The sequence below is a fragment of the Oncorhynchus clarkii genome, unplaced genomic scaffold (assembly GCF_045791955.1).
Source record: "Oncorhynchus clarkii lewisi isolate Uvic-CL-2024 unplaced genomic scaffold, UVic_Ocla_1.0 unplaced_contig_11100_pilon_pilon, whole genome shotgun sequence".
NCBI lineage: Eukaryota > Metazoa > Chordata > Actinopteri > Salmoniformes > Salmonidae > Oncorhynchus > Oncorhynchus clarkii.
In genome coordinates, this window is record NW_027260902.1 from 135319 (window position 1) to 148034 (window position 12716).

General features: G+C 44.3%; 1 protein-coding gene across 1 annotated transcript in view; it reads right to left on the reverse strand.

The window, feature by feature from the left end:
• Positions 1–2074: 2074 nt before the first annotated feature.
• Positions 2075–12716, reverse strand: part of LOC139402161 (ubiquitin carboxyl-terminal hydrolase 36-like) — a 31687-nt gene continuing 21045 nt past the window's right edge. Inside the window, exons 13-20 of the mRNA XM_071146252.1 lie at positions 11526–11900; positions 10998–11219; positions 6897–7024; positions 5864–6565; positions 4391–4584; positions 3476–3667; positions 3166–3281; positions 2075–2813 (exon numbers count right to left, since the gene is read on the reverse strand). Coding sequence (XP_071002353.1) covers positions 2682–2813; positions 3166–3281; positions 3476–3667; positions 4391–4584; positions 5864–6565; positions 6897–7024; positions 10998–11219; positions 11526–11900 — 2061 coding nt within the window. The 3' untranslated portion in view covers positions 2075–2681. The remainder of the gene's footprint in view (positions 2814–3165; positions 3282–3475; positions 3668–4390; positions 4585–5863; positions 6566–6896; positions 7025–10997; positions 11220–11525; positions 11901–12716) is intronic.

Below are 12716 nucleotides of genomic sequence, written 5' to 3' on the forward strand. Positions count from 1 at the left end.
AAACGGATGGTCACCAACACAACTTTTAGTTAGAGACCAGGGACCTAGTGATGGAGCATTACTAAACGATGGTCACCAACACAACTTTTAGTTAGAGACCAGGGACCTGGTGATGGAGCATTACTAAACGATGGTCACCAACACAACTTTTAGTTAGAGACCAGGGACCTGGTGATGGAGCATTACTAAACGGATGGTCACCAACACAACTTTTAGTTAGAGACCAGGGACCTGGTGATGGAGCATTACTAAACGGATGGTCACCAACACAACTTTTAGTTAGAGACCAGGGACCTGGTGATGGAGCATTACTAAACGGATGGTCACCAACACAACTTTTAGTTAGAGACCAGGGACCAAGGACTTGACATTTTGGGAATGACACGCAGAAGAGATGAGCAATTAGCTCCACTCATGACCTACTGTAGATGTCTAGGGTTGAAAAAAGTTCCCAATTCAACCCACCCACCCCAGAATCACTCATACCCTCTTTTGCAAAACAGAATGGGACTATTTACCAGAAAGGAGAGCAAATGGATTAGAAAGCAGATGAAACAATGATATGCCTAATCCATTAAAAGGTGGATTATGTGGTGTTACAAACAGGCAAAGCCTTGACGTTATCGCTACAGTCCCCAACTTGACCTGGGGGTAGAGACATCCGCCTATGAACTTTGCAATTAGCTGATGTCGGGGCAATTCATATTCCAGCATCACTTGGTGTTAATCGACCATGACATTTTCTATTCTGACACATCTACCAAATTACATCATCTTCAGAACCGTCAGATTCACCCAGGAAAGGAAACAAAAACAAATCTGTTAGGGACGCAGAACTGAATATTCTGATATAGGAAACTTAAAATACCACCATCACGCATACAATAATCAATTAGATTAAAGATGGAGGCCTTTTGTCTGCGTGGGACAGGCGTGTGACTGTTTCCCCTCCAAATTCATGCTTGTAAAATAACAGTAGAATCAGAATATGTAAATGTGTCAGCAGCAGCCACAGTGGGTCAGTTTTATCAAGTCATGTAGAACATACCAAGAAGGCATTGTGGCAAAGAAATCACACAGAATAAGAAACCATAAAACCATAAAAGTATCAATCATTCCCAAACTAAAAGAAAGGATGGGAATAAAGCATATCAGTTATGATGGCTTCACCATCTGTGGTCCTGTTCATGTTTGGGATCTTTTAAAGGTGACTTGGTGATTGTGCTGATGGTGATCAGCGCGAGATGGTCACCACATGTCTTCACATACAGAATAGGCCATATGAGTCAGGAGAACACCTCTATTGGCCAACTGTCCTGCAGATCGCCCAGTCAGCAGTCAGCACAGCGGTTGTAACCAGTGGTGTAGTAGAGGATAAACGCACGGAAATGTCATTTACGCATGTTTTTGTATTTTGCCCAAGAGTTTACCCACCATTTGTGGGAAAATGCATTGAACGTATAGGGAGTGCTTTACTCAGCAAGAACGGCGATCAACGTTTACCAACCAACCAATTTTTTTTTTGTTTACACTAAATCTCTGGTTGCAACATTTTAGAATGTTCAGAGAAATAGATTGTGTAGAACACAATGATTTTCTATAGGAAATCATTTCAGCTCTATACATTACATTACTATAATTCAAAGTTCTGCACGTTTCGCCCACCTGAACACAACCCAAGTGTCTCCCTCATAGGTTTCAATACATTTAGCTGATGGGTAAGGGTTATCTAGCATACATTATACAAAATCTCTCACCTCAGCCTTTCACACAGATAAATGCTATATGGTGCATGCCACATCCTTTGATACCGGCTAGAAAACCCCAGAACCGTCTCCTAGAGTAGCCCAACCATGTAAAATGTACAAATATGAGAATTCCTGACATGACTTGTACTGAATTCCCAACATAACATAGTGTCATGTTATTACCACAGATGGAAGCTCATCACAGTACGGTAAATCCATCATATTCATGAGCAGCTTGAGCACCATTGACTGAACAATATTTTCATATCCATCTGAGACAACGGTGTAGAAGCAATGGTCAACTCATTGTTGCTGAACCCTGTTGCTGAACCCTGGTTGACAGTGGTAACATCACAGCCCATGTTGGTCAGCTCACCAGACTCGGTCATCAAAGGAAGACTTGCGGTAAGTTCTATAGTGAAGAGACCAGCACAGATCAAAGATGTGTTGTTCTGTTAACTGGCCATGGTCTCTCGTATTGCAATCAGGGTATGAACCGCCAAGCAATTAAAAAAAAGTCACGTTGTTACAGTGGTGTCACGTGTCGTCACTCCAGTTCGGTTGTACTGTATGTGGCCAAACATCCATTCTGGAAGGCTCTCAGTGACTGTATCCAAACATCCATTCTGGTTGGCTCTCAGTGACTGTATCCAAAGATCCATTCTGGTTGGCTCTCAGTGACTGTATCCAAAGACCCATTCTGGTTGGCTCTCAGTGACTGTATCCAAAGACCCATTCTGGTTGGCTCTCAGTGACTGTATCCAAAGATCCATTCTGGTTGGCTCTCAGTGACTGTATCCAAAGACCCATTCTGGTTGGCTCTCAGTGACTGTATCCAAACATCCATTCTGGTTGGCTCTCAGTGACTGTATCCAAACATCCATTCTGGTTGGCTCTCAGTGACTGTATCCAAACATCCATTCTGATTGGCTCTCAGTGACGGTATCCAAAGCCGGTCTTCTTGGCACCGGGTGTGACCGACCACATGCTCCGCCGGTCCTGGATCTTCTGGAAGATATTGCCGCTCCTCCTCTTCTCTCGCTTGTACTTTTTCATTTTCTTCACCTGTTCATACACACATAAGAAATGTTCAGACCAGAGGTAACAGAGGTAAAGCGTGCCGGAACCAGTTAGCGGTGCAGGCAAGGTTCTAGGAATAGTTCAGCCAGAAGGAGCCCTTCACACATGCTTTAGATGCAGAGCTAACTGGTGCATTCAGTTTCCACTAGGACTCTAGTGGAAGGCCAGGAGATTCAGGATGTTGCTAAATATCCGGGATAAAAATTTAAACAGAATCCTAGGTAAGTCAAAAACAAGCTACAACTAAAGTATCCTTTAACATAATGTCTTCTGTTGAAACAATCACTATGTGAAAACAGCTTTCCACGGGCTTGTGTGTCTGTGGGTGCCCTCTCACCTTTCCACTGTCAAAGTCCTCATCCCACTCGTCAATCACCATGTCGGTTCTGGCATCGCGGGTGTCGTCAATGGCATCCCTACTGATGGCAGATGCCTCTCCCTCCCAGCTGAGGACTGGACACACCCACCCCCCTCAGTCATTACAGCGCTACGCACAACAGCGGTATGAGCCGCTACTGCCATTAGTCTCCCAGAGAGACTTAGCTACTAGCTACATAAATAACTTTGCTACAACTTTTTATTACAATTTCTTGACTCCACTGGAGGTAAAGTGCAACCTTGAGAATGTCTTATGTTCTAGATCTCACCTTGGGTTCCATAGGCTTTGTCCAAAGAGTTCTTCAGGAGCTCCTCAACCACTCCACCACTCCTCTTGCCATCCCAGACCATGGGGGCTGGGTGGGGGACATCCCCAGGACCACCCTCTACTGCTTCTGCAGCGGGGGCCTTGGAGCGCTTGTAGCCATCCTTAACCTGGCTGTCCCACACGATCACTCCAGCTATGGTGGGGGGGAAGGAGTAGAGTGAGGTGAAACATTCACAACCAGGGACAACGAAATCCAGAAATAAAGTAGCTAGTAAAGATAATGGACCTGTAGTTTTATATAATCTTTGAGAACTAACAAGCACCAAAATAAAAAAGTGACAGTCAGGAAGAAATAAAAATTCCCAAAACAATTAATTTAGCAGCATGGTGTATTATGTTCGAGCAAAAGAACAGCAGTAACCATGACAAAATGCATGAAACTTCTTTAAAACGAAAACAATTTCTCAGCTCTATGGAAAAATATGTAGAATTGCAGGAAACCGGCGGAATGTTTTTTTCCAGCTACAAAGCCAGGAGGGCGGGGCCGACCGCGCTCATTGACACGCCACCTGCCACGCCCACCACCTGCCACGCCCACCACCTGCCACGCCCACCACCTGCCACGCCCACCACCTGCCCCTTTTTTAATCCAGAAAAACATTTGCAGATGCAACAAAAAGAGCCAAAATAAAACAAAAATTTGAGCCCTGGGAAATGTACAAATGTATACATCATTTACATAATGCAAAACAAGGATAGAGCCTAATCAAGAGATATTGCCCACAGGAGTTCAAGTCCTGAAACCATATTCGAGTATGAGTTTAAAAAAAGTTTTGCCAAATAGGTTATGGTAAAAATGGGTAAGACTGGACTGTTGGCTTCGGTCAATGCAGCAGTGTGTGGTGTGTGGGTCTACCGGTGCTCTCCACGGTGCCCTTCTTGGGAAGGGCCTCCGCTGCTTCAGTGTCGCTCCTCGGGTCGCCGGAGCAACAACGTCTGCTTTCCTCCCACTGTTTCACCTCTTCTTTTAGCCTGCGCTTCTTTAACTTCTTTGGGGCGGTAGAATCCCCAGCGCCGTTTTCAACAACCGTGTCCTTCGTCCCAGAACTGCTGCACAAAAAAATATAGATTTATATTTTTAACGTGTCAATGTGCAAAGAAACTAAACATTTGGTTGTATTTTCTCCTATATCTCCCATGTAAGATTCCATATTAGTCGGGGTAGGTTTGACCCAGTGATACATGCTTTATGTTGCTTCCAATACATTTAGCTAATATCTTGGCATCACAGCCTTAAGTTATATATATACAGTACCAGTCAAAAGTTTGGACACCTACTCACTCCATGGATTCTCTTTATTTCTACATCGTAAAATAGTGAATACATTAAAACTATGAAATAACAAACATGGAATCATGTAGTAACCCCTCCCCCCCAAAAAGTGTTCAATCTTTTTGGGGCGGGGATTAAACATTGCATACTCTTGGCATTCTCTCAACCAGCTTTATGAGGTAGTCCCCTGGAATGTATTTCAATTAACAGGTGTGCCTGGTTAAAATTTACATTTGTGGAATATCTTTCCTCGATGTGTTTGAGCCAATCAGTTTTGTTGTGACATGGTAGGGGTGGCATACAGAATATAGCCCTATTTGGTAAAAGACCAAGTCCATATTATGGCAAGAACAGCTCAAATAAGCAAAGAGAAACAGTCCATCATTACTTTAAGACATGAAGGTCAGTCAATCAGAAACATTTCAAGAACGTTTAGTTTCTTAAAGTGCAGTCGCAAAAACCACTATGATGAAACTGTCTCTCATGAGGACCGCCACAGGAATGGAAGACCCAGAGTTACCTCTGCTGCAGAGGATAAGTTCATTAGAGTTACCAGCCTCAGAAATTGCAGCCCAAATAAATGCTTCAGCGTTCAAGTAACAGACACATCTCAACATCATCTGTTCAGAGGAGACCGTGAATCAGGTCTTCATGGTCGAATTGCTGCAAAGAAACCACTACTAAAGGACACCAATAATAAGAAGAGACTTACTTAGGCCAAGAAACACAGCAATGGATGGCTAATTTGTAGAACCACAAATATATTTAGATTTGTTTAAAAAAAAACATTGGGTTACTACATGATTCCATATGTGTTATTTCATAGTTTGATGTCTTCACTATTATTCTACAATGTAAAGAAAAACCCTTGAATGAGTAGGTGTGTCCAAACTTCTGACTGGTACTGTATGTTTTATTTACTTTGATGCGTTGGACCTTTTAACTGACATGTTTACTGCTGTAGGTCTAAAGCTACATGACCAAACAGACAAATAATAGTACTCTAATGCATCTACGTTTTCTAGCTAGAATATCACCATAACATTTCAAAGTGACCTTTCTGAAACAGAACGTGTTAATGTTGCTTCCTCCGGTCCCTCCTCCAATCTCCTTTTCTTCTTCCTCCTCCTCCTCTTCATCATCGTCACAGTGTCCATACTCTGCTCTCCTTGATTCGCATCACACTGGAGAACCACTGGAACCAACTGGAGCTTACTCTTAGGCTGGGGATGGGGCAGCTTTGGTTGTTCCAGGGCTCTTTGGTCAGGGGGGCTGAGTCTCCATGATCCTCCCTGACACCAGTCCTCCTCTTGTGCCGGCGGTGAAGCCTCCAGATGAGACTGAACTCTTTCCCTGTGGTTCACGGCTGCATCTCCATCCTCTTCCTCCCTCTTCCTCTTCTTTCTCCTTTTCCTCCTCTTCCTCTCACTGGCCGGTTCGATCAGTTCGGGCTCAACGGGGATGTCTGGGATGACGTAGGCCAGTGCTGGCTCTCGCTCTCCGCCTTCCATCTCAGAGTGACGCCGTTTCTTATTTTTCTTCTTTAAGGAGGTGGCGGAACTGCTTGGGCCAGGCTCTGACAGACTGGGGGTCTCGGTAGGTTTAGGGCTCTTTGGAAGGTGGGTCTGAAGCCCATTGGTTTTTGGAGAGAGGGTGGAGTTTGATTTCTGGGGACTCTGATGCTTAGATGGGATGCCTGAGTGGACATGGTGGGCTGCAGGTGGAGATTGCAGTTTGGGTGAATGGAATGGACCAACCCTGAGAGGGGAACGAGAAGAAAATGTTCAAGAACAAAATAGGAGAAATTCAAACCATCTAGAAAAATATTGAACGTATATATATATATCTTATGTGTTACTTCAAAAGTTCACCAATGGGACAGTAAACCAGTGAGAACTGGGTGATGTTCAGTAGCGCATACCGTAACAAACTGCTTTGAAAGGGAAACAGAATGCAGTGTTTCTAAATTGGACAAATTCAGATAGTACCATCCTGTTTTACTCGGGTTCAAATAGTTCTCCTGTTTTGTGCCTAACTGGACACAATGCTGTGAACGGTCTGTTGAGGGGGGGCGTGGTGCGGTTCGTACCTGTGACTGTGAGTGGGTGAGGTGAAGGTGAGGTTAAGTTGAGCAGGATGCGTGCGGTCACTGGACGGATGGCGTGGCAGGTGGGGGTGTTGAGCCTCAGTGCTGCTCGGACTCCGGCTGCGACTGGCCTGCAGTTATCGACAAAAATAAAAACTTGGTGGTCTAAAAGAAAATTGCCATGAACGTGACAAAAAAGGAGGGATGATCAAATAAGGAGGAAGGAATCATTGTAAAGACGGATGGAAGAACAAATGAACAAGGGAGAGAGAAAAACAGGAGAGGATGGTATGGCAGAGAAGAGTTAGAAATGGTTAGAAGAAAATAATTGGAACTGAAACAAAAAGACAAACATTGTAAAAAGAGGCGACTACTAATACAGGGCTGTCTAACCCTTCCTGGAGAGACACGGTCCTGTACGCTCTCACTCCAGGTTTTCAATTCAACCCCAGTTGTTAACCTGACTCAGTTTATCAACAAGCTGATTATTAGAATCAGGTGTGCTAGATTAGGGTTGAGCGAAAACCTACAGGACAGTATCTCTCCAAGAACAAGGTTGGAGAGACCTGTACTGGAGTATGTGGTTGGTTAGACAAGAGAATAAGAACACAGATGGTGTACTAGTCTTGCATAGGGCTGGGCGGTATACCACATACACACACCGGTATTGATGCACGGAGCAGTTTGAGTTTTTACTTTACCTTCTATAACCATGTCCATGTTTGGTTTGTTAAAAATGTGGTACTCAACTCCAGCACGTAAACTGTCCGTTTTTATAGTTTTCTCCTTTTGCTACTTGAGCTTAATACTAAAATTGGTGCCGGAAGAGATGGCTGCCATTTTACGGGCTCCAAACCAATTTGCGTTATTTTTTTACTTATTTTGTACATAATGTTTCTGCCACCAGAATGGCCCGAAAAGAGCTTCTGGATAACAGAACAGTGATTAGTCACCTCGTACTGGACAAAGCTTTCTTTCTTTAACTAGGCGGACGCGAAGAATTTACTTCAGACACCCAACAAGGCCCAAATCCATGTCATTCGCATCAAGAAGAGACAGAGATATAGGGGTCATAGGTCGGGGTGCCTTGAATCCGACGAGTGGGTAACCCGCCTCTACCATCAGTCCTATTTTCCAACGTGCACTCATTGGATAATAAACGGGATTAATTCCGATCAAGACTATCCTACCAACGGGAGATTAAACTGTAATATCTTATGTTTCACTGAGCTGTGGATGAACAACGAAATGGTAACAAATCAAATTGTATTAGTCACATGCGCCGAATACAACCTTACATAGAGCTGGCTGGGTTTTCCGTGCATCAGCAAGATAGAACAGCTGCCTCCGTTAAGACAAGTGGTGGACGTCTGTGTCTATTTGGCAATAACAGCTGGTGCATTGAATCTAATATTAATGAAGACTCAATGTTTTGCTCGACTGAGGTGGAGTATCTCATGATAAACTGTAGACCACACTATCTACCAAGAGAGTTCACCTATATTTTTCATTGCTGTCTATTTACCACCACAAACAGATGCTGGCACTAAGACCGCACTCAACAAACTGTATAAGGCCATAAGCAAACAGGAAAATCCTCATTCAGAGGCGGTACTCCTAGTGGCCGGGGACTTTAATGTTGGGAAACAAATCCGATTTACCGCATTTTCTACCAGCATGTTATATGTGCAACCAGAGAAAAACTATAGACTACAGACCACCTCTACTGCACACAGAGACGCATACAAAGCTCTCCCTCACCCTCCATTTGGCAAATCTGACCAAAACTCTATCCTCCCGATTCCTGCTTACAAGCAAAAACTAAAGCAGGAAGTACCTGTGACTCGCTCAATACGGAAGTTGTCAGATGACGCAGAAGCTTAGCAACAGGACTTTTTTTGCTAGCAGACTGGAATATGTTCCGGGATTCTTTCCATGGCATTGGAAAACACCTCATCAGTCCCCTGCATCATCAATAAGTGCATCGATGATGTCATCCCCACAGTGACCGTACATAAATACCCCAACCAGAAGCCATGGATTACAGGCAACACCGCACTGAGCTAAAGGGTAGAGCTGCTGCTTTCAAGAAGCTGGACTCTAACCCGGAATCTTATAAGAAATACTGCTATGCCCTCCGACGAACCACCAAACAGGCAACAAAAGCATCAATACCAGACTAAGATTGACTCCAACTACACCGGCTCCGAGACTCATCAGATGTGGCAGGGCTTGCAAATTATTACGGACTGCAAAGGGAAGCACAGCCATGAGCTGGCCAGTGACAAGCCTACCAAACAAGCTAAATTACTTCTACAAACACCTCGAGACAAGCAACACTGACGCATGCATGAGAGCACCGGCTGTTCCGGACGACTGTATGATCACGCTCGCCGCAGTCGATGTGAGTAAGACCTTTAAGCAGGTCAACATTCACAAGGCCAGACGGATTACCAGGACGTGTACTCCGAGTATGTGCTAACCAACAGGCAAGTAGCTTCACTGACATGTTCAACCTGTCCATGACTGAGTCTGCAATACCTGCATGTTTCAAGCAGACCACTATAGTCCCTGTGCCCAAGAACACCAAGGTAACTTGCCTAAATGACAACCGATCCTAGGGTCATGAACTACTCAAAGCATATTTAGATCTATTATTTAAAAACGATTATTCATAAAATACTGTAAAATGTATGATATTTTATTCATATCGCCCAGCCCTCGTCTGACAGTAGACTAGTTGGTTGGTTTGATAGGAGAATAGGAACACCGTGTACTAGCTTTACAGTAGACTACAATAGATCCAATTGTCATAATCATTTTGATAGGATAATAACGAAAACACCTTATTTTTAAGTGCTAGGGATAGAGGTGAAGGGAAGGAAGGCAGCAGGCAACAAAGACACTACATGCTTCCAAGGCAAAGCCCAGGGAAAGTAGCTGTATTGCTGATAGACTATAAATAGGGCCATGTGTTTTGGTTGACCATGTCACATGACCTGGATGTTGACCTTTATTTTAAGCATGTTCCAGAACTTAGAATTAGACCAAAAATGTAGACAATTGTCTGAGGATGGTGCTGGACCATATGACATAAAAAGAAACGGATACAGTTTGATGAAACGGCTTTAAAAAAATATATATATCTTTTTTTAAAGTTGAACTACGTGACATGATTAACCAAAAGACAGGGCCCTAACTATAAAGACTACTAAACTATGATTTGGCCTATTATCCAGTGTCGCGCCATCTGTGTGAGCCAGTGCTTACTTGCACCAGAGCTTTAAAAACAGACGCAACATACTGTTACACCTGCGACAAAGACCCACCATCAATCGGAGACTGGCAAATTTATCCACAAGACGTTTACAAATCAGAGAAGGTGTCTTCGTTTTAAAATCAGACACAAACCTCTCTCGCAGTAGTCAGTACTGGCTTGCCCAGACAGCGCTGTAGTGGCTAACATGCTGACCAGACTGGACGTGTCATGTGTGAGCGTTGCATAAATGTACACATGCATTCAATCATTGCACCCACACTGCTCGCGAGCGTCTGTGTAGCCAGGCGCTAAAATAGAAATTGGTTCTAATTGTGACGCTCAACGCGCTTCAAGTCCTGCCTCTACCATCTCCTCATTGGTTTTTAGGAGCATATACCCACATGGGTCACTGAAAGATTAACTGAGGTCCACACTCCAGTTGGTTGTGGTAATACAGCTTAGAGTTGGTTACCAACCGCAATATAAAGTCCAAAGAAGAAAAAGAAGCCTGAAGGAAAGATGACTAGAAATTAATTTGGTCTACCGTTTTATCGGTGGATTATTGTTGGAGTAGAGGACCATGTGCATTTCAGGTAAAATAACAACCCAATATTTATATCCCAGGACAAATTAGCTAGCAATAGCAAGATAGCTAAATTGCCATACAAGTTGAATGCTTTTCGAACAGTCCCCAAATTAATATAATTGGTTTAGAGTTTGTTTAGCTATTTCAACCTGCATGTCCTGATCGCATCAGGTGTCGGTGTATAAAATCAACTTGCACGCGTGCAGTCTGGTCAGCAAGTAAGCGGCTACTGAGCCATTCACGGTGCCTCTAGTCTCACCTTCTTGGCCGACAGGGCCAATTTCTTGGCGGGTGGGGGAGACGTGGTGCCGGTGGGTGAAGATGTGATGTTGTTGAGGGCCAGGGGTTTTAGCTTGACTGTCTTCTGCTCCTCCGTGCCCACGCGCTCCACACTCTTGGCAGGGGAGGCCATGCCGTTCGAGACATTCCTAGGGGGGGTGGACGTCCCACCAACCGGCGCACTTTTGGTACCCATGGAATCCTGGACGACAATAGCAAGCATTTGGTTCTGATGAATAACGTGACCAGAAACCAATGACACACAGACAAACTGACCATCTGTATGGTAAATCCAGTATAACGTTAACATGACTGGGCTAAAGAATAAATGGGATATATTACATTCTGAGTGAGGGAAGCGCATGTAAATAAGACAACGTGTATGTTTGAGATATGCACATTTTCATCCTGTATGTGACCGCAATTATATAAGGGTACATTTGTGCAGTTATAGTAGACAGACTGCCCATCCAATAAAATTCATAATATATTAGAACTAGTGCTGTACCTTTGAGTCGGAGGTGTCTGCCGAGGAGGAGTCTGACAGGGACTTGAGTGAGGTAGATGCGGCCAGGCCCCTGGCCCCTTGGTTCCCGTGCCTCCGGTCTCCGCCGTCCGACCTGCCGGCTACACCGTTGGAGGGGGCGGGGGTGCTGCTGCGCGCCTGGGGCTGCTGAGGAGGACAGGGCTTCTTCAGCTTCTTGAAGGGCTCCTCGATCAGCATGGGTCCACTGGGTATCCTGGTGGGTGCGTGGGAGGAGGACGACGTCCCGTTGGACATCTTGTTGGGCTGCTGGGAGATGTTGGCGCCGTTCCTAGACACAGGTATGCCCAGGCCGCCCTCTACGGACTGAATCTTACGCAGCTGAAAAGGGTCCAGTTTCTGCAATGAAAGAGACATGTTTCAGTGACCAAGCCTTGAGACAACACCCCATACAAGACATCCAGGAGGCGATACAAAGTCCCTAGGTTCAGAACAAAGAGGTAGAGCCAGCTTCATCTCATCAGCCATCAAATCACATTTTATTTGTCACCTACACCAAACAAAACAGGTATAGACCTTAGTGAAATGCTTATTTACCATGCTTACATCAAGCTACTGAACAGTGGTATAATGTATATTACATCTTATCAGCCAACAGGCTACTGAACAGTGGTATAATGTATATTACATCCTATCAGCCAACAGGCTACTGAACAGTGGTATAATGTATATTACATCTTATCAGCCATCAGGCTACTGAACAGTGGTATAATGTATATTACATCTTATCAGCCATCAGGCTACTGAACAGTGGTATAATGTATATTATTAACTGGGTGGTACGAGCCCTGAATGCTGATTGGCTGACAGCTGTGGTATATCGGACAGTATACCACAGGTATAAAAAAACGTGTATTTTTTTACTGCTCTAATTACATTGGTAACCAGTTTATAATAGCAATAAGGCACCTTGGGTTTGTGGTATATGGCCAATATACCACGGCTAAGGGCTGTGTCCAGGCACTCCACGATGCGTCGTGCATAAGAACAGCCCTTAGCCGTGGTATATTAGCCATATACCACACGCCCCCAAGCCTTAACACTTAATTATAGTGTAAGGCCAGCTTCATCTCATCAGCCATCAGGCTACTGAACAGTGGTATATTACATTGTGTAAGGACAGTATAGTTAGTGTGTCCTTATTTGAACCGTCCT